We start from the raw sequence: 25,508 nt of genomic DNA, 5'->3' as shown, positions 1-25,508 counted from the left end.
TCCGGGAGCTCACAGTCTAATCGGGGGTGTCAGACACATGCAGGTTATTAAGCATTTAAATTGCTCAGTTCTCCTCTGTCTTGAGGAAGGGCAGTGGAAGAGGTTCAGAAAACCCCAGAATCCTCAGTGCTGCCTGCTCTAGGAATTCCCAGGAAATTTTGGATTGGGACGTGGGGGAGAGGGGGCAGCCCTCCAGGGCTGACTCCAGTGAGGGGGACCCTGCTGGGACCCGGGGAACAGACCCCAAGCTCCCACCGCTGCATATTGAAACCCTGCTCTCACCCTTGCTGCCTTTCAGTAAGCAGATGCTGTGTGATGTGATGATTGTCGCTGAAGATGTGGAGATCGAAGCTCATCGTGTGGTCCTGGCAGCCTGCAGCCCGTATTTCTGCGCCATGTTTACAGGTACCAGAGCAGAGAGCGGAGGTTCCCACCAGCAGCTGCAAACCGGAGAGGGAGGCTGGAGGCATGGGGGTCCAGGTGGGGAAGGATGTCAGCTCTCGGTTGGCTTGGAGGTGATGCTACTCTACTTCTAGACTGTGAGCCCGTTGTTGGGTAGGGATTGTCTCTATCTGTTGCCGAATTGTATTTTCCAAGCGCTTAGTACAGTGCTCTGCACACAGTAAGCGCTCAGTAAATATGATTGAATGAATGAATGAAGGAGAGAAAGACTAGAGAGCCATTCCCTAGTTGGGGGCGGCACCTCCTATAGGCTGGGAGGTGATGTGCTGGCTCTGTCTGGAACAGGAAACTGTGAGTTGGTTGATAAGGATGATGATGATGGTGGACGGCCTCTCATTGCTAGTCTTGGTCCTCCCTTTCCCCCTGCGATGGGAGTTGCGTGGCTGAGCATGGGCCAGGGGCTTGGAGGTCAGTGCTGGGGGTTTGACCCTCTGTCCATCTGTCTTCTTGCCTGGTCTTTCCCTGCTGCTCAGCACCTCTGGCCTCCTGAGGGCCAGTGGGACATCGCTGTCTGCACAGCCCCTTCTTCTGGAGCAACTCTTTGTACTTAATAACAACAATAATAAGAATAATAACATCAACAATAATAAGTTGTGGTATTTGTTAAGTCCTTACTATGTGTCGAGCACTGTGTTAAATCTTGAGATAGATAAGCAGGTCAGACACAGTCCCTGACAACACAGGGCTCCCAGTCTAGGGTTGGGTGGGGAGAGCAGGTATATGCATATGCATATGAGGAAACTGAGGCAAACAGAAGTACATGACTTGCCCCAGGTCACACAGCAGACTAGTGGTGGAGGCCGGATTAGAACCCAGGTCCCCTGACTCCTCGGCCCGTGCTCTCTCCACTAGGCCAGGCTGCTTCCCTACAACCCAGCTCATTGACCCTGGGAGAGGCAAGTCTTCCAAGCCTGTGTTACCTGATGGGGATGCTGAGGCCCAGAGAAATGAACTAGCTTGCCCCAGCTCTCCCAGCTCTTCCAGAGAAGCAGCATGGCTCAGTGGAAGGAGCACGGGCTTGGGAGTCAGAGGTCATAGGTTCAAATCCCAGCTCCACCGCTTGTCAGCTATGTGACTTTGGGCAAGTCACTTAACTTCTCTATGCCTCCGTTACCTTATCTGTAAAATGGGGATTAAGATTGTGAGCCCCACATGGGACAACCTGATCACCTTGTATCCTTCCCAGCACTTAGAATAGTGCTTTGCACATAGTAAACGCTTAACAAATACCAAAGTTATCATTATTATTATTATTATTAACTAGTGGTCAGCAAGAGCAGATTGTCGGTCTCTGTCCTCCTCTGTAGGTGCTCTGTCCACTGACTCGAGCAGCGATTTTCCCACCAGAGCTCCCAGTGGGGATCCCTGAGACCGGGGCAAGGGGTGGGACATCTCCACTGACTGGGCCGGTACCAGCCCACCCAGCCATTGCCCATGCTGAGGTGTGGGTGGTCTCCGCTCTAGGGACCAGGGGTGGCCAAGGATGACCCGATGTTGGCGGAGGGGTCCAATTGAGATCCACTGGGAAAGGGCAAGGCGGTGTCCATAAGTCTGGATGGTGCACTAAATGTCCCAATGTCCCCAGGAATGTCCCCAGGATTGTCCTGCAGAACCTGCCACTGGCCAGATTTCAACTTCCACAGGATCCCTGCTGCAAATTCCTGTGTGCTCTAGGGACACTCGCCTCCAGGCTCGCCTCCCTGCCTGGCCCCTGGGAAAGGAAGGCCCTGATACTCTGCCCCCACCATGGCCTCAGCATCCCTGGGCTGTGGGATGGCCACTGATGGCCCTGGTGTCGCGGAGCCCTCAGCTACTTCCTGATTAATCGACAGGCACCACCACCACACTGCTTGGTTTGGTCTGAAAACCCCAGCAGCTAGGGAAGAGTCTGTTTGCAGCTGAAGCAAAGCATCTTCTTCTCATAAATATGCTTCCCAGGATGTGGCGAAGGTACCTTGGGAGAAAACAGAGTGCAGATCAGGCTTTGGGTAATAATAATAATAATAATGATTGTATTTGTAAAGAACTTACTATGTGCTAAGCACTGTAGGGGATACAAGCAAATCAGGTTGGACACAGTCCCTGTCAATCAATCAATCAATCAATCGTATTTATTGAGCACTTACTGTGTGCAGAGCACTGTACTAAGCTCTTGGGAAGTACAAGTTGGCAACATATAGAGACAGTCCCTACCCAACAGTGGGCTCACAGTCTAGAAGGGGGAGACAGAGAACAAAACCAAACATACTAACAAAATAAAATAAATAAAATAGATATGTACAAGTAAAATAAATAAATAAATAAATAGAGTAATAAATATGTATATACATATATACAGGTGCTGTGGGGAAGGGAAAGAGGTAAGATGGGGATGGAGAGGGGGACGAGGGGGAGAAGAAGGAAGGGGCTCAGTTTGGGAAGGCCTCCTGGAGGAGGTGAGCTCTCAGTAGGGCCTTGAAGGGAGGAAGAGAGCTAGCTTGGCGGATGGGCAGAAGGAGGGCATTCCAGGCCCAGGGGATGACGTGGGCCGGGGGCCGATGGCGGGACAGGCGAGAACGAGGCACGATGAGGAGATTAGTGGCAGAGGAGCGGAGGGTGCAGGCTGGGCTGGAGAAGGAGAGAAGGGAGGTGAGGTAGGAGGGGGCGAGGTAATGGAGAGCCTTGAAGCCCAGGGTGAGGAGTTTCTGCCTGATGTGCAGATTGATTGGTAGCCACTGGAGATTTTTGAGGAGGGGAGTAACATGCCCAGAGCGTTTCTGGACAAAGATAATCCGGGCAGCAGCATGAAGTATGGATTGAAGTGGGGAGAGACACGAGGATGGGAGATCAGAGAGAAGGCTGATACAGTAGTCCAGACGGGATAGGATGAGAGCTTGAACGAGCAGGGTAGCGGTTTGGATGGAGAGGAAAGGGCGGATCTTGGCAACGTTGCGGATCTGAGACCGGCAGGCTTTGGTGACGGCTTGGATGTGAGGGGCGAATGAGAGAGCAGAGTCGAGGATGACACCAAGGTTGCGGGCTTCTGAGATGGGAAGGATGGTAGTGCCGTCAACAGAGATGGGAAAGTCAGGGAGAGGGCAGGGTTTGGGAGGGAAGACAAGGAGTTCAATCTTGGACATGTTGAGTTTTAGGTGGCAGGCAGACATCCAGATGGAGATGTCCTGAAGGCAGGAGGAGATGTGAGCCTGGAGAGAGGGGGAGAGAGCAGGGGCAGAGATGTAGATCTGGGTGTCATCAGCGTAGAGATGATAGTTGAAGCCATGGGAGCAAATGAGGTCACCAAGGGAGTGAGTGTAGATCGAGAACAGAAGAGGACCAAGCACTGAACCTTGGGGAACCCCCACAGTAAGGGGATGGGAGGGGGAGGAGGAGCCTGCAAAAGAGACTGAGAATGAACGACCGGAGAGATAAGAGGAGAACCAGGAGAGGACGGAGTCTGTGAAGCCAAGGTCGGATAGCATGTTGAGGAGAAGGGGGTGGTCCACAGTGTCGAAGGCAGCTGAGACGTCGAGGAGGATTAGGATAGAGTAGGAGCCGTTGGATTTGGCAAGCAGGAGGTCATTGGTGACCTTTGAGAGGGCAGTTTCCATGGAATGTAGTTGTTGGGTAGGGACCATCGATGTTGCCGATGTGGGCTTCCCAAGCACTTAGTCCAGTGCTCTGCACACAGTAAGCACTCAATAAATGCGATTGAATGAATGATTTTACTTTTTTAATGATGCACATCTAGCTTTAGTTCTATTTATTCTGACGACTTGACACTCGTCCACATGTTTTGTTTTGTCTGCCTCCCTCTTCTAGACTGTGATCCCGTTGTTGGGTAGGGACCGTCTATGTTGCCAACTTGGGCTTCCCAAGCACTTAGTACAGTGCTCTCTGCACACAGTAAGCGCTCAATAAATGCAATTGAATGAATGAATTTACTTTGTTAATGATGCGCATCTGGCTTTAGTTCTATTTATTCTGACAACTTGACCCCCATCCACATGTTTTGTTTTGTCATCTGCCTCCCCCTTCTAGACTGTGAGCCGGTTGTTGGGTAGGGACCGTCTATGTTGCCGACTTGGGCTTCCCAAGCGCTTAGTCCAGTGCTCTGCACACAGTAAGCGCTCAATAAATACGATTGAATGAATGAATTTATTTTGTTAATGATGAGCATCTAGCTTTAGTTCTATTTATTCTGACGACTTGACACCCGTCCACATGTTTTGTTTTGTCGTCTGCCTCCCCCTTCTAGACTGTGAGCCCGCTGATGGGTAGGGACTGTCTTATGTTGCCGACGTGGACTTCCCAAGCGCTTAGTCCAGTGCTCTGCACACAGTAAGCGCTCAATAAATGCGATTGAATGAATGAATATACTTTGTTAATGATGCACATCTAGCTTTAGTTCTGTTTATTCTGATGACACCTGTCCACATGTTTTGTTTTGTCATCTGTCTCCCCCTTCTAGACCATGAGCCCGTTGTTGGGTAGGGACCGTCTATGTTGCCGACTTGGACTTCCCAAGCGCTTAGTTCAGTGCTCTGCACACAGTAGGCACTCAATAAATACGATTGAATGAATGGATGAATCTAGCTTTAGTTCTATTTATTCTGACGACTTGACACCCGTCCACATGTTTTGTTTTGTCGCCTGTCTCCCCCTTCTAGACTGTGAGCCCGTTGTTGGGTAGGGACCGTCTTATGTTGCCGACGTGGACTTCCCAAGCGCTTAGTCCAGTGCTCTGCGCACAGTAGGCGCTCAATAAATACGATTGAAATGAGTGATGGAGAGGAAAAGGGTGTGGGGCGGGAAATAGTGAGAGGCCGGGCTTCTGGGCAATTGTCAGCTTCAAGGGAGAGTTGAAAGTTGTACAAATAAAATAAGGAGAGTAATTCATATGTACAAACATATATACTGGTGCTGTGGGGAGGGGAAGGAGCCAAATGAAATAGAGTAATAAATCTGTACAAACACCTACATATATACAGGTGCTGTGGGGAGGGGAAGGAGGTAAGGCGGGTGGGGGGGATGGGGTTGGTTAATTTTGCGGGCTGGGTTGTTGTAGGAGGGTAGTGAGGTAGAAATGGGTAGTGATTCAGTCATTCGTTCAGTCGTATTTATTGAGCGCTTGCTGTGTGCAGAGCGCTGTGCTGAGCGCTTGGGGAGTCCAAGTTGGCAACACCTAGAGACGGTCCCTACCCAACAGTGGGCTCACAGTCTAGAAGAGGTAACTGAGGCCCAGAGAAGTTCAGTGACTTGCCCAAAGTCACACAGCTGACAAGTGGCGGAGCTGGGATTTGAACCCATGACCTCTGACTCCCAAGCCCGGGCTTTTTCCACTGAGCCACGCGTGGCGTTTATTAAGTGCTTCCTATGTGCAAAGCATCTACCCCGGTGCTCGGAACAGTGCTTGGCACAGAGTAAGCGCTTAACAAATACCTTCATTGTTATTATTTAAGCGGGGGGGGGGGGTGTCCAGGTCGTCTTATCGCCCCCCACCCCACCCCCGACACAGTGCGGGGGCCTTCTAGACTGAGCCCACTGTTGGGTAGGGACCGTCTCTGTATGTTGCCAACTTGTACTTCCCAAGCGCTTAGTGCAGTGCTCTGCACACAGTGAGCGCTCAATAAATACGATTGAATGAATGAATGTCATCCCCCGGGCCTGGAATGCCCTCCCTCTGCCCATCCGCCAAGCTAGCTCTCTTCCTCCCTTCAAGGCCCTACTGAGAGCTCACCTCCTCCAGGACGCCTTCCCAGACTGAGCCCCTTCCTTCCTCTCCCCCTCATCCCCCTCTCCATCCCCCCATCTTACCTCCTTCCCTTCCCCACAGCACCTGTATATATGTATAGATGTTTGTACAGATTTATTACTCTATTTATTTATTTTACTTGTACCTATCTATTCTATTTATTTTATTTTGTTAGTATGTTTGGTTTTGTTCTCTGTCTCCCCCTTTTAGACTGTGAGCCCGTTGTTGGGTAGGGACTGTCTCTATATGTTGCCAATTTGGACTTCCCAAGCGCTTAGTACAGTGCTCTGCACATAGTAAGCGCTCAATAAATACGATTGATGATGATGATGATGACGGAAGCCAGACTGGAGGGGGTCGAGGAGAGAGTTGCTGTTGAGGAATTCGAGGCAGCGCGTGTAGACAACTCGTTCAAGGAGTTTGGAAAGGAATGGTAGGAGGGATATGGGGCGATAACTAGAAGGCGAGGTGGGGTCAAGAGAGGTTTTTTTTAGGATGGGAGAGACATTGGCATGTTTGAAGGCAGAGGGGAAGGAACCAGTGGAGAGTGAGCGGTTGAAGATGGAAGTTAAGGAGGGGAGAAGGGATGGAGCGAGAGATTTCATGAGATGAGAGGGAATCATCATCATCATCAATTGTATTTATTGAGCGCTTACCGTGTGCAGAGCACTGTACTAAGCGCTTGGGAAGTACAAATTGGCAACATATAGAGACAGTCTCTACCCAACAGTGGGCTCACAGTCTAAAAGGGGGAGACAAAACCAAACACACTACAAAATAAAATAGAATAGATATGTACAAGTAAAATAAATAAATACATAAATAGAGTAATAAATATGTACAAACATATATACATATATACAGGTGCTGTGGGGAAGGGAAGGAGGTAAGATGGCGGGGATAGAGAGGGGGACGAGGGGGAGAGGAAGGAAGGGGCTCAGTCTGGGAAGGCCTCCTGGAGGAGGTGAGCTCTCAGTAGGGCCTTGAAGGGAGGAAGAGAGCTAGCTTGGCGGATGGGCAGAGGGAGGGCATTCCAGGCCCAGGGGATGACGTGGGCCGGGGGTCGATGGCGGGACAGGCGAGAACGAGGTACGGTGAGGAGATTAGCAGCAGAGGAGCGGAGGGTGCGGGGTGGGCTGTAGAAGGAGAGAAGGGAGGTGAGGTAGGAGGGGGGCGAGGTGATGGACAGCCTTGAAGCCCAGGGTGAGGAGTTTCTGCCTGATGCGCAGATTGATTGGTAGCCACTGGAGATTTTTGAGGAGGGGAGTAATATGCCCAGAGCATTTCTGGACAAAGATAATCTGGGCAGCAGCATGAAGTATGGATTGAAGTGGGGAGAGACACGAGGATGGGAGATCAGAGAGAAGGCTGATGCAGGGAATGGGGTCAGAAGCACAGGTGGCCGGAGTAGTACTTGAGAGGAGGGAGGAGAGCTCCTCTGAGGATACTGCTGGTAAGGATGGGAGAGTAGCAGAGAGTGTTGAGAGCCGGGGGGTTGGAGAAGCGTGGGAGTGACTTTGGGGAGGTCGGACCTGATGGATTTAATTTTGTTAATGAAGTAGGAGGCCAGATCGTTGGGGGTGAGGGAAGGAGGAGGGGGAGGAACTGGGGGCCTGAGAAGGGAGTTGAATGTACGGAAGAGCTGGCGGGGATGATGGGCATGGGTGTCAATAAGGGAGGAGAAATAGTTTTGTCTGGCAGAGGAGAGGTCTGAGTTAAGGCACATGAAGCTCACAGTCTCAATCCCCATTTTACGGATGAGGTAACTGAGGCACAGAGGAGTGAAGTGACTTGCCCAAGGTCACCCAGCAGACACGTGGCAAAGCCAGGATTAGAACTCATGACCTTCTGATTCCCAGGCTCATGCTCTATCCACTACACCATGCTGCTTCTCTAGAGGCCTAACGGAAGGAGCCCCTGGGACTGGGAGCCAGCAGGCCTGAGTTCTAATCCCAACTTTGCTGTGAGCCTGCTGGGGCCCCTTGGGCAAGTCATTTACCTTCTCAGTTTCCTCATCTGTAAAATGGGGATGAAATCCCTGCTCTGCCGACCTCTTAGATCATGAACCCCATGTGGGACAGGGATCTTGTCTTAGTGCCCGGGGGCCGCCCACGGGGCCGGGAGGGGGCCAGGGCTGGCCGAGCCCTGGAAGCGTTCGCCTGTCTCGGGGCTAGGCCAACGGTTCCGCGCACTGCTGGCACTCGGAGAACTTCATTGCCCTGGTGATTGGGATTTCCCGGGGACACCCATGGGTCAGCCAGAGCCCAGGGTGTGGGGGTGGGCGCGGGAAATCCAGAGGGCCCGCTGTCCTCGGCCCACCAGTTCCGGGAGGGTAACGGCAGAGGCGGGTGAGACCACCCAGCATGGCTCACTGGATAGAGCCCGGGCTTTGGAGTCACAGGTCAAGGGTTCAAATCCCGGCTCTGCCAATTGTCAGCTGTGTGACTTTGGGCAAGTTACTTAACTTCTCTGTGCCTCAGTTCCCTCATCTGTAAAATGGGGATTAAGACTGTGAGCCCCACGTGGGACCACCTAATCACCTTGCATCCCCCCAGTGCTTAGAAAAGTGCTTTGCACATAGTAAGCGCTTAATAAATACCATCATCATCATCCAATTACCTTAAAGCTACCTCATTGGTGAAGACACAGTGCTTTGGTACATAATAAGGGCTTGGTAATGGAAAGAACACAGAACTGGGAGTCAAGAGACCTAGATTCAAGTTCCAGCTCTGCCACTGGCCTGCTGGGCGACCTTAGGCAACTCATTCTCTCTTCCCATATCTGAAAAATAAGATAAAATAGATTACATAAGATAAATTGTGAGCCCTTTATGGGACAAGGACTGTGTCAAATCTCATTGGCTTGTTGATCCCACCCCAGCACTTAGTACGTACATAATGAGGGCTTAATAAATAGGATAGTTATTATTATTCTTGCTATCATTAGTCTAGGCTGTATGCTCGTTATGGGCAGAGAAGGTATCTGCTAATTCTGTTGTATTGTACTGTCCCAAGCACTTAGTACAGTACTTTGCACACAGTAAGCGCTCAATAAATACGACTGACTGATGTGCATGTAACTGTGTGTATGAGAATCTATGTACATATGCATCTGGGTGGATGTGTGCACTTGTGTGCATGAGTTGGGTATGCATGTGCATGCCTGGGAGGCTGGCTAGAGGGGACACGCACATCAGCCTCGCCTTATCTCCCCAGCTCCTCCAAACCCCAACTCTGGACTTAGCCCCTTTCTGTGTCCAGGTTCCTTGTGGGTTAGGGGTCTGGAGAGTCCGAGGAGTGTGATGGGATGCTGCCGTTTGTCCTGCCGGGCTGTGGAGGGGAGAGGCCTCCACAGACCTCTTGCTCCAGGGAGCAGAGCAGAGCCCAGGAGATGGGTGGAAGATTGTGGGTGTGATTGCTGTGGCAGCATCAGTGGTGGGCTGGCCCCTGAGAGATTGTGAGTCATTCATTCATTCATTCATTTAATTGTATTTATTGAGCGCTTACTGTGTGCAGAGCACTGTACTAAGCGCTTGGGAGAGTATAATACAACAATAAACAGACACATTCTCTGCCCACAACGAAATTACAGATATGTGCATAAGTGTGGTGGGGCTTGGGAGCGGGGATGATGATGATGGCATTTATTAAGTGCTTACTATGTGCAAAGCACTGTTCTAAGCACTGGGGAGGTTACAAGGTGATCAGGTTGTCCCCCAGGGGGCTCAAAGTCTTAATCCCCATTTTACAGATGAGGTAACAGGCACAGAGAAGTGAAGTGACTTGCCGAAAGTCACACAGCTGACAATTGGCAGAGCTGGTATTTGAACCCATGACCTCTGACTCTGCTCTTTCCACTGAGCCACGCTGCAGCCCCTGTCCTGCAGGGGCGGAGCAGAGATCTGGGCAGGAGGAACAGGCAGGCTGGCAGCTGGGAGGTAGGAGAGTTGAGCCCACACATTATTCCCAGCTGGTGGAGTTCCTGTTCCCTTAGCTCTGAGGCCTGGATCTGCAGAGGGAGAGGGAAAGCGAGTGAGTGGCTCTCCCCTGCTCTGACAATCCTCTGATTTAGACCAGTCCCGCTCTCCTATCCCCACTTAGCTGGTCTGTGGCGGTGGGTCTGGGGGCATTGCCACTGCAAAAATCATCCTTTGGTTGCGGGATGGGGGAGCATGCTGGGAAAAGCCACATCCTTGGAGCATGTGAGCTGGTTACACAAGGTTCTCCTGCCGGGGCCAGGCCCCATGGGGCATGGAGATGTGGCCGCAGACAGGACAGGGAGCCTGGGATGGGTGGGAGGGCCTAGGCATAGTGTCCAGCTTTCACTTTCTCTCTGTGGGCTCTTGGCAGCTGCCTGCTTCTGCTGGAGATCCCTGGTGTGGGTCAGCACCCTCCCTGGGCTCCTCAGAGGGGCCCAGTGTTCCCCAGGGACCCATCAGTGGAAAGAGTATGGGCTTGGGAGTCAGAGGTCATGGGTTCAAATCCCGGCTCTGCCAATTGTCAGCTGTGTGACTTTGGGCAAGTCACTTAACTTCTCTGGGCCTCAGTTCCCTCATCTGTAAAATGGGGATTAAGACTGTGAGCCCCCCGTGGGACAACCTGATCACCTTGTAACTTCTCCAGAGCTTAGAACAGTGCTTTGCACATAGTAAGCGCTAAATAAATGCCATTATTATTATTATCATTAGCAGAGATAGGCCTGGCCTACCCAGGTTTCGGACTGGATCCTCTAAATCATCCAGTGGCCGGTGCCCAGGGAGGGGATGGGGCCCAGTACAGACACCTTTAATTGCTCCCTCCCTGGGGAGGGTACGGTTTGCAGGTGGAGTCCAGGTTGTGGCAATGGGTGGATGGGCACCTGCAGGCTACTGGAGAAGTGAGAGACCTTTGGCCATGGGTGTCATGCCGGTGGTGTGGGCTGAGGAATCGTCAGCAGGTCATCAGATCCCAAATAAGCGGGATTAGGCAGATCTGACTGGTAGCTACCCTTTTGTGAGGCTTTCAAGCCTGTTTCTCTGTGGCAGGGGTTTTTTGGGGCCCTCACCAAGAGACTGTTTTTTCAGGGTGTGGGGATAAGCAGGGGCCAGGCCTGTCCCTATGGGAAAGGTCGTGACTCAGCGCTGTCTGAAGCTCCTCTGGCATGTGGTGTCCAAAGTCACGCTCAGCTTGTGGGAGGGGAGCAGAACCTGCCGAGAGTGGGGCCAGAATTGAAGGTCTGTCAGTTATTGAGGGGGCTGAAGCTGGGGGGTGTCAGTTATCTTGGGGTCTGGGGATGGGGGGACTGTCAGTCAGTGGGGATAGGGTGGCCATTGGAGGAGGAGTTATAATAATAATAATAATGGCATTTATTAAGCGCTTACTATGTGCAAAGCACTGTTCTAAGCTCTGGGAAGGTTACAAGGTGATCAGGTTGTCCCATGGGGGTGCTCACAGTCCTAATCCCCATTTTACAGATGAGGTAACTGAGGCCCAGAGAAGTTAAGTGACTAGCCCAAAGTCACACAGCTGACAAGTGGCGGAGCTGGGATTTGAACCCATGACCTCTGACTCCAAAGCCCGGGCTCTTTCCACTGAGTCACGCTGCTTCCCATTATGTCAATACAGCTTATTTTCCCATTTATTTTCCCATTTTGGCCTTAGGTGACATGACAGAAAGCAAGGCCAGGAAGGTTGAGATCAAGGATGTGGATGGGCACACGCTGAGCAAGCTGATCGACTACATCTACACAGCTGAGATTGAAGTGACGGAAGAGAACGTCCAGGTAGGCCACCGGGAAGTTCTGCCCCCGTGGGAGACAGTCTCATCCCCTGTGATCCTGGCTGGAATAGCCCTGTGAGCTCAAAGTCACCTCAGCCTCCAACGGCCCTGCTGGAGGGTGGGGAGGGAGGGAGAGTAGGGGACAGATGGTGGGAGAGACGATCAACCTGTTGTGCCCTGGAAGGTCTAATCTGCTCAGCCTGGGGCTTGCGGAGCCTGATGCCCTTTGACTTCTGCCTTGAGACTGCTGAGAGCAAGGGCTGGTCCAGAGCAGCCCTGTGCCTGCACTTCTACTGTATTGGGGCTTGGGGGGGATGAGCGGGGACCTGTGGGGTGGGAGCCACCACTGGCAGGAAATTCAGAGTGGAAGGTGGGAGAGGTTGGGAGAATTGGCTGATGGTTGTGCCCCCAGACCTCAGGGAAAGCAGAGAGTGAGCTGGGAGCTCTTGGGACCCTTGGGGTCTGCTGGACAGTTCTGCAGATTCTGGCCCTGGGGACTTGTTCTGTCTGTGGATGGGGCTGGGCTCAGGAGGGGCTCTGGAGGTGGGAAGACAAGGCAGAGAGTGGACTGGAGGGGATCTGGCCAACAATCTTCGGGAGGAAAAACCAGCTCGTCTCCTCTCCAGCCTATTTGAATTATCATTTGGGTCTGAGCACACGTTCCGGGCCCGGGGTGTTCAGCTCATCCACCCTCTGCCCCTCAGAGCTAGGGCCTCCTGACTTGAAGGGAAACTGGCCCCTCTTCCCCCTTCCACGGATCCCAGCTTCTCTCTCCCAGCTGGGGACCAACCTTTAGGCTCCTTGAGAAAGCTTTTCAATTATCTCTCCGGGCCCCATCCAGAGAATGGTTCTGGGCTAATACGGACCTTTATTTGGCAGGAGAGACTAGAACAAGATTCTTAAAGTATTTGAGCCAGCGGCTGAACCATCCAGGTCCTGGCCTTGTGCCCTACTCCTGCTGGAGGGGAAATAGAGGACTCTCAGGTGCCCTTCCCATTAGCCTTTGGCTGATGTCATGGGCTGGGGATGGCTAGAGAAAAGAGATCTGGAGACCTGAGTTCTCATTCCAGCTAAGCCTCTGGCCTGCTGTGTGACCTGGGGCAAGTCACTTACCCTTGCTGGGCCTCAGTTTTCTCATCTGTAATATGCGGGTGAGGTATCTGCTTTCCCTCCCTCTTAGACTGTGAGCTGTGTGTAAGACAGGGACTGTGTTTGATCTGGTTGTTTTGTATCAGACCTAACTCTTAGCACCATACTTTGCACAAAGTGCCTAATGAATACAACAACAATAATAATAATAGTAATTGTTAACCCAGTAGTAATATTAACATAATGCCCAGTGTGAATATTTTAGAATTCCACTTGTCCTGTGCCCCATTAGGAGGGGTAATCCAGAGATGACACAGCAGAAATGATAGTTCAGGTTGCAGCTAAGGAGCCATTTCAGGAGCCCTATGCCAGAAGGTTAGCTACTCTCTGACCCACTGAACAAACAGGGGACTCTGCTTAGTGACCCCAGCCGGAACAGTTCTGTAAGTTGGAAGTCATGGGTGCCAAGCCACCATGTGAGTCCCCTGCCTTAGCCTCAGCCAGCCTGGCTGAAGAGAAGGAACGGAGGGAAAGCCAAGGACAGACCTTGGGTGCCCAAGAGTTGCATTCTGGGATGAGGAGCTGGACTGTGAGTCTTCCTGAGGAACGGGACCATTGGGTGTCCCTCAGGCTCCTGTGGGAGGCTTGCATTGTGGGATTGGGAGGCCGGGACGTTGGGCGTCCCCTCAGCAGAGGCAGTGGTGCTGGCAGGCATTTCCTCTTGTTATTATTGGAGGAAGTGGAGGCTCAGGAACGGGATATCCTCTGCGAGCTTCCAGGTAGTGGCGAGGGTGGGGGCAGGGCAAGGGGAATGACAAACAACAGGGTGGCCAGATCCCGCTCCAGGAGTCCAGTCTCATCTCCTTGGCAGGCCATGTCAGGTCTGTTTGGCCCAGCCTGGGAGGCGGACAGGTGGTGAACATTGTGCTCTGGCCCCAAGCCATTGTCCAGCCTCGGAAATGGGTGGGGCTGCTGGTCACTGACCTCCTGTTCTAGGCCCTGTTTGATAGAGGACAGGGCACACCCTTTCCCCTACCCCCTGGCCAAACTGTGGTCAGGAGATCCAAGGAGCTGCTCAGGGGCATCAGAGAGAACGGGATGGTCAACGGAGAGCCGGGCCACCAAACGGTGGAACATAGACAGTGATTCCTGTTGCTGCTGGCCACAGAGACCTGCTCTTCTCTGGGATTTGTCTCAGCTGACTTCGGGGACCTTTTTGGGTGGGACTCCAAATTTCCTTAGAGCCCCCTTGACTTCGTGATGGGATGATCGGGAGGTGGAGCAGCTGCCTGAGCCCTGGTTTCTGCTCACCTGTCCAAGCCTCATTTCCCTAAACTGCAGAACCTTTAGTATAATGATGATATTTATTCAGCACACCTATCATGGGCCTGAAGCTGTGCTGAGTTCTGGGGTGGGTACAGCATGATCAGATCAGTTATAGCCCCTGTTTCACTCGTGACTCCTGGCTCAGAGGGTGGGAGAAAGCAGCTATTTTGTCCCCAGTTAACAGAGGAGGAAACTGGGGCCCAGAGAGTTTACTTGGCTTGCCAACTTGTACTTCCCAAGTGCTTTGTACAGTGCTCTGCACACAGTAAGCACTCAATAAATATGATTGAATGAATGAATGATGGCAGAGCCAAGACTAGAACCCAGGTGTCCTGTTTAACCCAGTCCTGAGCTCTTTCCACCAGGCTACACAACCTTCTAGGCCAGGCCAGAAAGGGCCAGGAATCCATTTACTAATGGGCAATCTTGGCCGAGCGAGTGGGCATGGGACAGGCGGGGTGACTAATAGCAAAGGCCAAAGGCTGCTTGTTTTAAGGATGAGCCACGAGAGTGTTGTGAAAACAGAAGCAGATGAGACAGACTGGGAGAAAACTACTCCAGCCTCCATCTCCCCAGCCCTTTGGGCAAATAGTGGGCAAATAAAAAACTCTGGGCAGTATTCTTCAGAGAAGGCTTACAAATGGAACAGAAGAGACTCCCAAAGGTGTTACTGATCATGCCTTGTGGCAGGCGGCTTGAGTTTGGTCAATGAATGGTATTTATTGGACACTTGATGTGTGCAGAGCACTGTACTAAGCCCTTTGGAGGGTTATAATAATAATGATGATGGTATTTGTTAAGCACTTACTAAGTGTCAAGCACTGTTTTAATTGCTGGGGTAGATACAACCTAATCAGGTTGGACACAGTCTCTGTCCCACATGGGGTTCACAATCTTAACCCCCATTTTACAGATGGGTAACTGAGGCCCAGAGAAGTTAAGTGACTTACCCAAGGTCACACAACAGAAAAGTGGTAGAGCCAGGATTAGAACCCATGACCTTCTGATTCGCAGGTCTGTGCCCTATGCACTACATCATGCTGCTTCAGCTGATAGATGCGATCCCTGCCCTTGTGGAGTTTACAGCTCAGCAAAGGAGACAGACACAAGATAATTACTAATAGGCGGACAAAGAGAATAGCCAAATGGATATGCGGATGAATATGTGCTAAGACAGTAGAGTATGGCAGTCTGAATGTACAGACAGGTTACGTTGTGAGGGCATAAATGTCAGGATGGAAATTGGGAGAGTCTGACATGGGGAGGAGAAAAATGAATCAGGGAAATCCTCCAGGAGGAGGTGGGCTTTCAAAAGAGCTTTGACGATGGGAAGAAGAGGGATTTGAAGTGGGAGGAAGTTTCAGGCAGGAGGGAATGTGAGCCAGGGGTTGGAGGTGGGAGGGTTGAGAGTGAGGCATGATGAGAAGGTGAACTTGAGCAGAATGAAAAGTGCCAGCCTGGGGCAATGGAAGAACACAGTGGGTAAGTTGAAGGGAGAGAGATAATGGCGTGCCTTAAAGTAGACAATCAGGGGCAGAGGAGGTGAGACTACAGGGCTGGCAGGATAGATTGTGAGTTGTTCACATGAAGGTATTAATGGAAACCTTGGGAGCCTAAGTGCTCCAAAGGGAGAGTGAGTGTAATGTGTGGGGAGAAAAAAGGGGCCCCAAGGCACACACACTGGTAGGGAGTGAGAGGCAGGAAGAGCTGGTATAATACAATCACTTATCCTCTCCCGCCATGATTACTACATCAGCGTCCTTCCTGACCTCCCAGACTCCTGTCTCTTCCCCACTCCAGTCCATACTTCACTCTGCTGCCCGAACTATTTCTCTACAAAAACATTCAGGACATGTTTCTTAACTCCTCAAGAAACTCCAGTGGTTGGCCAGTCACCTCCACATCAAACAAAAGCTCCTCACCATTGGTTTTAATGTACTCAATCACCTCACCCCCTCCTACCTCACCTCACTACTCTCCTACTACAACCCAGCTTGCAAACTTCGCTCCTCTAATGCTAACCTTCTCACTGTACCTCGATCTCATCTACCTCACCGCTAACCCCTCGTCCATATCCTCCCTCTGGCCTGGAACACCCTCCCTTCCTCAAATCCTACAGACAATTGCACTCCCCATCTTCAAAGCCCTATTGAAGGCACATCTCCAAGAAGCCTTCCCTGAGTAAGTCCCCCTTTTCTCTTCTCCCACTCCTGTCTGCATCATCCTGACTTGCTCCCTTTATTCACGCCCCACCCTGAGCCCCCAGCCCCACAGAACTTATGGACATATCTGTAATTTATCTATATATATTGTCTGTCTCCCCTGCTAGACTGTAAGCTCGTTGTGGGCAGGGAATGTGTCCATTTATTGTTTTATTGTATTTTCCCAAGCACTTAGTACAGTGCTCTGCACACAGTAAGCTGTCAAATACGATTGAATTAATGAATGAATGGCAGAAGAGTTCAGGCAGCTTGATGGCCCCATTAGGCTTGAATGACCAGATGATGTTCAGATGGACTGGGGTGGGCTCAAGCAGCCTGAAGGAGCTTGGATGGTCATTCATTCATTTGTATTTATTGAGCACTTACTGTGTGCAGAGTGCTGTACTAAGTGCTTAGGAAGTACAAGTTGGCAACATATAGAGACGGTCCCTACCCAACAACGGGCTCGGTCCAGTGAGGTTCAGGTGACTGGGGTGGCTCAGATAGCCCTTTGAGGTGCTGATGGCCCGATGAGATTCAGGTGGACCAGGGCGGGCTGAGGCAGCCTAGTGTGGTTCAGATGGCTCTGTGATGCTCAGACAGACCGATGAGGTTCAGGTGGCCCAGGGCAGGCTTGGGCAGCTCGTTATGGGCAGGGGATGTGTCTGTTTATTGTTATATTGTACTCTCCCAAGTGCTTAGTATAGTGCTCTGCTCACAGTAAGCACTCAATAATGAATGAATAATTGAATGAATGAATGGTGTGGCTCAGATGATCCTGTGACACCAAGACGGATTGGTGAGGTTCAGATTGACTGGGGCAGCTCAGATGGCCCCGTGAGGCTTGAACAGTCTGGCCCAGTCGGGCTGAGAGGTGCAAATCTGAGGGCTACCAATCAATCTGCGCATCAGGCAGAAACTCCTCACCCTGGGCTTCAAGGCTCTCCATCACCTCGCCCCCTCCTACCTCACCTCCCTTCTCTCCTTCTACAGCCCACCTCGCACCTCCGCTCCTCTGCCGCTAATCTCCTCACCGTACCTCGTTCTTGCCTGTCCTGCCATCGACCCCTGGCCCTCGTCATCCCCCGGGCCTGGAATGCCCTCCCTCTGCCCATCTGCCAAGCTACCTCTCTTCCTCCCTTCAAGGCCCTACTGAGAGCTCACCTCCTCCAGGAGGCCTTCCCAGACTGAGCCCCTTCCTTCCTCTCCCCCTCATCCCCCTCTCCATCCCCCCCATCTTACCTCCTTCCCTTCCCCACAGCACCTGTATATATGTTTGTACATATTTATTACTCTATTTTAATTGTACATATCTATTGTATTTATTTTATTTTGTTAGTATGTTTGGTTTTGTTCTCTGTCTCCCCCTTTTAGACTGTGAGCCCACTGTTGGGTAGGGACTGTCTCTATATGTTGCCAACTTGTACTTCCCAAGTGCTTAGTACAGTGCTCTGCACACAGTAAGAACTCAATAAGTACGATTGATTGATTGATTGATTGAAGGAGGAGACTGAGTTGGTGCCATCCTCTGAGGAGATGCTGGTGGGGGGTGTCTGCCATTCTGTTCTCTGTGTGCCCAGTGCTTTTTAGGCCCTGGGTGCCTCTGGGATCTTCTTCCCCTCTCCCAGCATTTTCCAGGAGCATCTGGCACTTTCTCTTTGCCTAGCACTTGGGCGAACATGGAGTTTGGCCCGGTTCTTGTCCCAAATGGTACTTCCAGTTCAAGTGGGAGGGGAGAGCAGGGAGTTTATCCTATTTTACCACTGAGGAAGCAGAGGCTCCAGAGGTCAAGTGACTTGTTCAAGGTTACCCAGAACGCTAGTGGCCAAGAAGGGACAAGAGTGTTGGTCTCCTGACTCCTGGTCCTGTACTCTGCCCCCTAGTCTGAATGGCAGAAGCTTGGATACATTGTGTCCAGAGGGAAGCCTGGTGGCATTGTGGACCCCTGGCTTGCACTGCTCCATTCAGATAAATGGGCAGCACTGCCCACCCTTGCTCCTCCTCCACCACAGTGCGAGTTTTCCTTCCTGCGCTGCATAGTGTCACCTGATCCTCCTCCTTTCCTTCCTCTCCCTTACCACTTCTTCTCCTTCTCCCCCTCTCCCCCTCCTTCCATCTCTCCCCCTCCTTCCCTTCCTTCCTCTTACTGCTCCCCCTTCTCCTCCCCCTACCTCTCTCCCTCCTCCCCTTCCCTACCTCTCCCCTTCCTTCCTTCCCGCTACCTCTCCCCTCCCCACCCCCTCGGTCTCTGAGAGGCCGAGGGCCATGTCCCTCTGGACAAGGTTGGCTTCTCCCCTGGACAGCCCAAGGAATGGAGGCAGGCACCTTTCTGTTCTCTGTCTAGCCTGCAGAAAGCCAGGCTTCATTTCGTGTTTGGGGGAAAAAAGAAAGAGAGCAGCAAGAATGGTTAACTCAACTTACCCAGCGGGAGTGGCTAATCTGTTCCTGGAATCTGTGGGCACCCAGGCCCAGCCGACCCCAGGTTAATTGAGTTTCCCATTTTATGGCTGCCTGGTGGGAACAGGGCATTATCCTGCCATTGGTTGGGCTTGCAGGCAGCCCAGGATGGAGTGGGGGTGGGGTGTGTGTGTGTGTGTGTGTGTGTGTGTATGTACACATGCGTGTGCACACTTAGGACTTGTTTTCTGCTGGAATGAATTAGTAGCTCAGAAAATACCCAAGGACACACTGCTAATTCACAGCTGACCTGCTGGAAGCCTGAGATGGAAGAGGGAGGGGAGGGGGGCAGAGGAGAGGAGAGGGAAGGAAGATGAGGAAGGGAGGTCAGAGGGCAGGAAGAGTTTCCCCCAGTGGTTGGGTCAGGTGAGGGAGATGGCTGATCTGGGGCTGGTCTCTCTCCAGGTTGTGGGGGTGGGGAGGTTGTGGGGGTGGGGAGGGGAGAGGTAGCGGGAAGGAAGGAAGGGGAGAGGTAGGGAAGGGGAGGAGGGAGAGAGGTAGGGGGAGGAGAAGGGGGAGCGGTAAGAGGAAGGAAGGGAAGGAGGAGGAGAGATGGAAGGAGGGGGAGAGGGGGAGAAGGAGAAGAAGTGGTAAGGGAGAGGAAGGGAAGGAGGAGAAAAAAAAGACACTAGTAGAAAGAGGCCGGGCCTGGGATCAGTCAATCAACCGATCAATCGATGGTATTTATTAAGCACTTATTATGTGCAGAGCACTGTACTTGAGAGAGTATGATACAGCAGAATTAGTGGACATGTCCCCTGCCCATAAATGACCTTACAGTCTAGAAAGGGAGACAGACATTAATGTAATTAAATAAGTAATTTATAATATATAAATTAAAAATACATTCATAAGTGCTGTGGGGTTGGGGGTGGGGCGAATGTCAAAAGTCCAAGGGTCACAGATCCAAGTGCATAGACAATGCAGAAGGGAGAGTGAGCTGGGGAAAAGAGGGCTTAATTAGGGAAGGCCTCTTGGAAGAGATTTGACCTTAATAATGCTTTGGAGGTGGAGAGAATGGTAGTCTGGCTTTTATGGAGAGGGAGGGGGCTCCAGGCTAGGGGGAAGACATAGGACAGGGTTTGGCAGTGAGATAGACGAGATCAGGGCACAGTGAGTAAGCTGGGGCTAGAGGAGGGGAGTGTGCGGGCTGGGCTGTAGTAGATTAGTGAAGTGACGTAGGATGGGGCAAGCTGATCAACTGCTTTAAAGTTGATGGTGTGGAGTTTCTGTTTGATGCAGAAGTGGATGGGCAGCCATTGGTGGTTCTTGAGTAGTGGGGAGACATGGACTGAACGTTTTTGTTGAAAAATGATCTGTGCAGCAGAGTATGGACAAATGCGGAGGGCGGTAGGAGGCCAGGAGTTCAGCAAGAAGGCAGATGCAGTAGTCAAGGTGGAATAGGATGAGTGCTTGGATCAGTGTGGGAGCAGTTTGGATGGAGAAGAAAGGGCAAATTTTAGCAGAATTGTGAAGGTAGAACTGACAGGATTTGGTGACAGATTGAATATGTGGGTGGAATGAGAGAGATGAGCTGAGGACAACGTCAAGGTTACAGGCTTGTGAGATAGGGAGGTTGGTGCTATTGTCTACAATGATGAGAAAGTCAGGGTTTGCGTGGGAAGATAAAGAGTTCAGTTTTGGACATGTTTAGTTTGAGGTGTCAGTGGATCATCCAGATAGAGATGCCCTGAAGGCAGGAGGAGATGTAAGATTTCAGGGAAGGAGAGAGATCAGGGCTGGAGGTGTAAATTTGAGAATTATCGGCATAGAGATGGTAGTTGAAGCCATGGGAGTGGATAGTTCTCTGAGGGAGTGGGTGTAGATGGAGAATAGAAGGGACCTAGAACTGAGCCTTGAGGGAGCCCCACTGTCAGAGGGAGGAAGGAAGAGGAGGATCCAGCAAAAGAATCTGAGAAGGAGTGGCCAGAGAGACAAGATGAGAACCGAGAGGACAGTCTCAGTGAAGCCCAGGTTGGAGAAGGGGGTTGTCTACAGTTTCGAAAGCAGCTGAGAGGTCTAGAAGGATTAGGATAGAGAAGAGGCTGCCAGAGTTGGCGAGAAGAAGGTCATTGGTTACCTGGGAGTCAGAGGACCTTTGTTACAAACCTGGCTCTGCCACTCGCCTGCTGTGTGACTTTGGGAAAGGCACTTTACTTTTCTGGTCTTCAGTTTCCTCATCTGTAAAGTGAGGATTCAATACCTTACTTACATTATGAGCCTTATGTGGGACAGGGACTGTGTCTGACCTGATTATCTTGTATCTACCCCAGCACTATGTGCTTGGCACATAGTAAGTGCTTAACAAATACCACAATTATTGTTATTATCATCAAACAGGGTTATGGGGCAGCAGAGTGTGACTTTTCAGGTCTCTCTGCAGCTAGGTGCTCTCTCTGCCCCATCCCCCTCCTGTCTGGCCCATTTCTTCCCCATCTCCATCCCATCTCTTCCCAGCTTTTGCCTGTCTCCCTGCCTCTGCCCTTCTCCCCATCTTTCCCATCTCCCTGTCTCTCCCTTCTCCCCACCTCTGCCCTCCTTCCCCACCTCTGCCCTTCTCCCCACTTCTGCCCTTCTCCCCACCTTTGTCCTTCTTCCCCATCTTTGCCCATCTCCCCTATCTCTGGCCATCTCCCCCATCTCTGCCCTACTCCTCATTTTTGTCCTTCTCCCCCATCTTTGCCCTTCTCCCCATCTCTTCCCATCTCTTCCCATCTCCCCTGCCTCTGCCCACCTCTGCTCTTCTCCCCATCTCTGCCCATCTCCTTTATCTCTGCCCATCTCCCACCATCTCTTGGGAATTGCCCCCAGCAGTGGGCACCAATGCATCATTAGCATGGTGCTCCATCACCAAACCTTTTTGCGTGGATGGAAAGTCAGTTGACCCCAGTGCCAGGGACTGGGAAGCAGAGTTGTTCCCAGTGCTGGAAGGCAGTGATTATTGTTGGAAGTAGGGGCAAAGGCTACAGGGTGGGGCTATGCTTTGGGTGGGTGTTAGGGTATGCCGGGTGGTCGGGGGGAATGGGGAGAGGAAGGGAAGTTGGAAAATCAGTGTCAAGAATCCCAGGTCTCATACCTCTTTCTGGACAAAACCCAATGCACTGGGCGGACCTGAGAGTGGGGGCCCAGGAGAACCGCTTCTCCTGCCACGCCTGGCAGAGTGGCCAGTCTGGGATCACTCTGAGGAGAGTCAGGGGCCTCTGGTTTTGCCAATGTCCAGAAGAGCATCAGCAGGGGGATGAAGAGCTCTCTGTAGGATGGTGGAGATGACGTCCCCTCCTCTCTCTGCGGAGGTCATTCTGCCCTGATGACTGGAATCGCCTGCCAGCCCTTCCCCCATTCCTCCTCTCTCAGGGCAGGGTTTGTGTGGGAGCTGCTGGGATTGGGTCTTGCTGGATAATATCTCTGTCTTGGCCTCTTTCCCTCTGCGCCTCTGTCTATCTCATCTCTCTGCGTCCTCCCTCCTCCCCGCCTTCTGTCTCACCCCCCTCCATCTGGGAAGTGGTGGGTGGCTGCTGTCGCATCCTGGCTCTAGGGACAGGCCTGGAGCATGGGGCAAGCCCCAGAGGAGCCCCAGTCCCTCGGCCCTCTGATAGATCACCCTCCTGTGTCCACAGGTCCTGCTGCCAGCCGCCAGCTTACTTCAGCTGATGGATGTCCGGCAGAACTGCTGTGATTTCCTACAGGCTCAGCTGCATCCCACCAACTGCCTGGGCATCCGGGCATTTGCCGACGTGCACACCTGCACCGAGCTACTCCAGCAGGCCGATGCCTACGCAGGTAAGCAGTGTGCTCCAGTGGGTGATGGTGGGGGTTCCAGGCTGGGGGCTTGGGTCGCCGATGGGAGGGTCAGCTGACCAGCAGCCTGTCTCCCCGTGCCTCCAACCCCAGTTCTAGCAAATAATTTGCTGCTCTCATAGTATCTCCCTGCGGCATGGGGCCACACTCCTCCCCCCGACCCCACCAAGTGTCTCATTCTGTCTCATTCTGCCTTTGGGTGTCTTGGCTCTCATTCTGGCCCAGGGGGTCCAGATATCTTGTTGCTTCCCCAATGGCCTGTAGTTCATTCTAGCCTTCCTTAACATCTCAGCTACTTTCGACATTATGGATAACCCCTTTTTCCTGGACACATAATCCAAACTTGGCTGCCTCTCCTCATTCTCTTCCTGTCTTCTGGCCCCTCATTCTCATTCTCTTCCATGGGTTCCTCCTCTGTCTCCCACCCCCTAACCCTGGGAGTCCTTCAAGGTGCAGTTCTGGGTCCCCTTCTAATCTCCATCTACACCCACTCCCTTAGAGAACTCATTCACTCCCATGGCTTCAACTACCATCTTCATGGGGTTGATTCCCAAATCTACATCTCCAGCCCTGGTCTTTCTCCTCTGCAGTCTCGTATTTCCTCCTGCCTTCAGGACATCTCTACTTGGATGTCCTGCCGACACCTCAAACTTATGTTTAAAACAGAACTCCTCACCTTCCCACCTAAACCCTTTCTCCCTGACTTTCCCATCGCTGTAGACCACACCATTATCCTGTCTCACAAGTCCATAACCTTGGCATTATCCTCGACTCATCTCTCTCGTCAATGCACATATTCAATCTGTCACCAAATCCTGTAGGTTCTATCTTTACAACATTGCTAAAATCCACCCTTTCTTCTCCATCCCAACTGTTACCATGCTGATCCAACTCAGTTATATTGTACTCTCCCAAGCTCTTAGTACAGTGCTCTGAACATTGTAAGTACTCAATAAATAGGATTGATTGATTGATACAAGCACTTATATCCCATCTTGACTACTACATCTGCCTTCTTGCTGATCTCCCTGACTCCTGTCTCTCCACACTCCAGTCCATACTTCACTCTGTTACCCAGATCATTTTTTCAAAAAAAAAAATTCAGTCTGCATCTCCCCACTCCTCAAGATCCTTCCATGGTTGCCCATCCATTTCTGCATCAAACAGAAACTCATTACCATTGGCTTTAAAGCACTCAATCACCTTGCCCCCTCCTATCTTATCTCACTGATTTCCTTCTACAGCCCAGTATGCACACTTTACTCTTCTAATACCAACCTACTCACTGTGCCTTGATCTTGTCTATCTGCCTGCTGATCCCTTGCCTATGTCCTCCCTCTGCCCTGGAACTTCTTCCTTCCCTCTTTACATATGACAGATAGTCACTCTCCTCTCCTTCAAAGCCTTACTGAAATCACATCTCTGTCCTAACTTCTACCATGTTGGTTCAAGCACTTATCTTATTCTGCCTTGATTGCTGTGGGGCTGGGATGGGGGGAAGAGCAAAAGGGTTCTAATCCCAGCTCTGCCCCTTGTCTGCTGTGTGACCTTGGATAAGTCACTTCACTTCTCTGGGACTCAGTTACGTCATCTGTAAAATGGGGATTGAGACTGTGAGCCTCACATGGGACAGCAACTGTATACAACTCAATTTGCTTGTATCCACCTCAGCACTTAGTATAGTGCCTGGCACATAGGAAGTGCTTAACAAATACCATAGTTATTATTATTATTATTATTATCTCCTCCATGAGACCTTCTCTGATTAAGCCTTCTTTTCTCCAGCTCCCTCTCCCTTCTGTGCCATTTAGGAACTTAGATCTGTACCCTTTGGGCACTTGATATTCACCCAACCCTCAGCCCCACCAGAAGTATGTCTACATCTGTAACTGACTTTATTGTCTGTCTCCCCCTCTAGACTGTAAGCTCCTTGTGAGCACCGAATGTGTCTACCAACTCTGTTGTATTATACTTTCCCAAATGCTTTGTACAGTGCTCTGCACACACCCAGCACTCAATAAATACCATTGATTGATTGCCCCGGAGGTCCCAGCACCTCATTCTGGCTGGGGGGTCCTGGCCCCTGCCCCTATCATGTGCACCTAGCACCTGCCCAGCATTTTGTTCTGCCCTAGGGGATCCTGACACTTCATTTTGACCTGGGGTAGGAGGTGGCCTAGTACCTCATACTGCCCTGAGGGTCCTGGTGCCTCATTTGGCTTTGGCCCAGCAGGTCCTGTGCTTTGTTCTGCTCCGGGGGATCCTGGTGCCCTTTGCTACCCAGGGACCTTGGCATTGGATTGGGGGGTCTGGAAGGGGCTGTGGTGGTGAGAGCTATTCCCCCAGCCCTGCTCCTTAAGTATCTCCCTTCATCCTCACCTGCCCCCTCACACCCCTGGCCCCAGCTCATACCTTTGGATTTCCCGATCGTTCCTCCTTACCTCCCCCAAGCCCTCGGACTCTGCCTCTGCTGTTCCCACCCCCGTCCCCCTCTGTCCGCTCCCCTATCCTGCTTCACTCCCACAAATCTGTCCTCATGAAAGAATCCCCCAGGTGACCCCTCATTGCTCAAGCAGAGTGGCTGGGATGTCCCCCCAGCCCCTGACTCCTTGCCATCTTTCCTTAGCCAGGAAAACCTTTGCAGAGGACAAAACTGAAAGTAGCCTGCTGTCCCCACCACTGCC

General features: G+C 51.7%; 1 protein-coding gene across 3 annotated transcripts in view; it reads left to right on the top strand.

Moving 5' to 3' along the window:
• The window catches only part of KLHL3 (kelch like family member 3), an 89,680-nt gene that overhangs the window by 21,473 nt on the left and 42,699 nt on the right, over positions 1-25,508 (top strand). For all 3 annotated transcript variants that reach the window (XR_005457350.1, XM_038772751.1, XM_038772752.1), the window contains exons 3-5: positions 299-405; positions 11,836-11,957; positions 22,644-22,806. Coding sequence is in view for 2 of the 3 variants with exons in the window: in XM_038772751.1 (XP_038628679.1) it covers positions 299-405; positions 11,836-11,957; positions 22,644-22,806 (392 nt within the window). In the remaining variant the exon portion in view is untranslated. The remainder of the gene's footprint in view (positions 1-298; positions 406-11,835; positions 11,958-22,643; positions 22,807-25,508) is intronic.

The sequence above is a fragment of the Tachyglossus aculeatus genome, chromosome X1 (assembly GCF_015852505.1).
Source record: "Tachyglossus aculeatus isolate mTacAcu1 chromosome X1, mTacAcu1.pri, whole genome shotgun sequence".
Lineage (NCBI taxonomy): Eukaryota > Metazoa > Chordata > Mammalia > Monotremata > Tachyglossidae > Tachyglossus > Tachyglossus aculeatus.
This window is presented reverse-complemented; position numbering and strand designations above follow the sequence as displayed.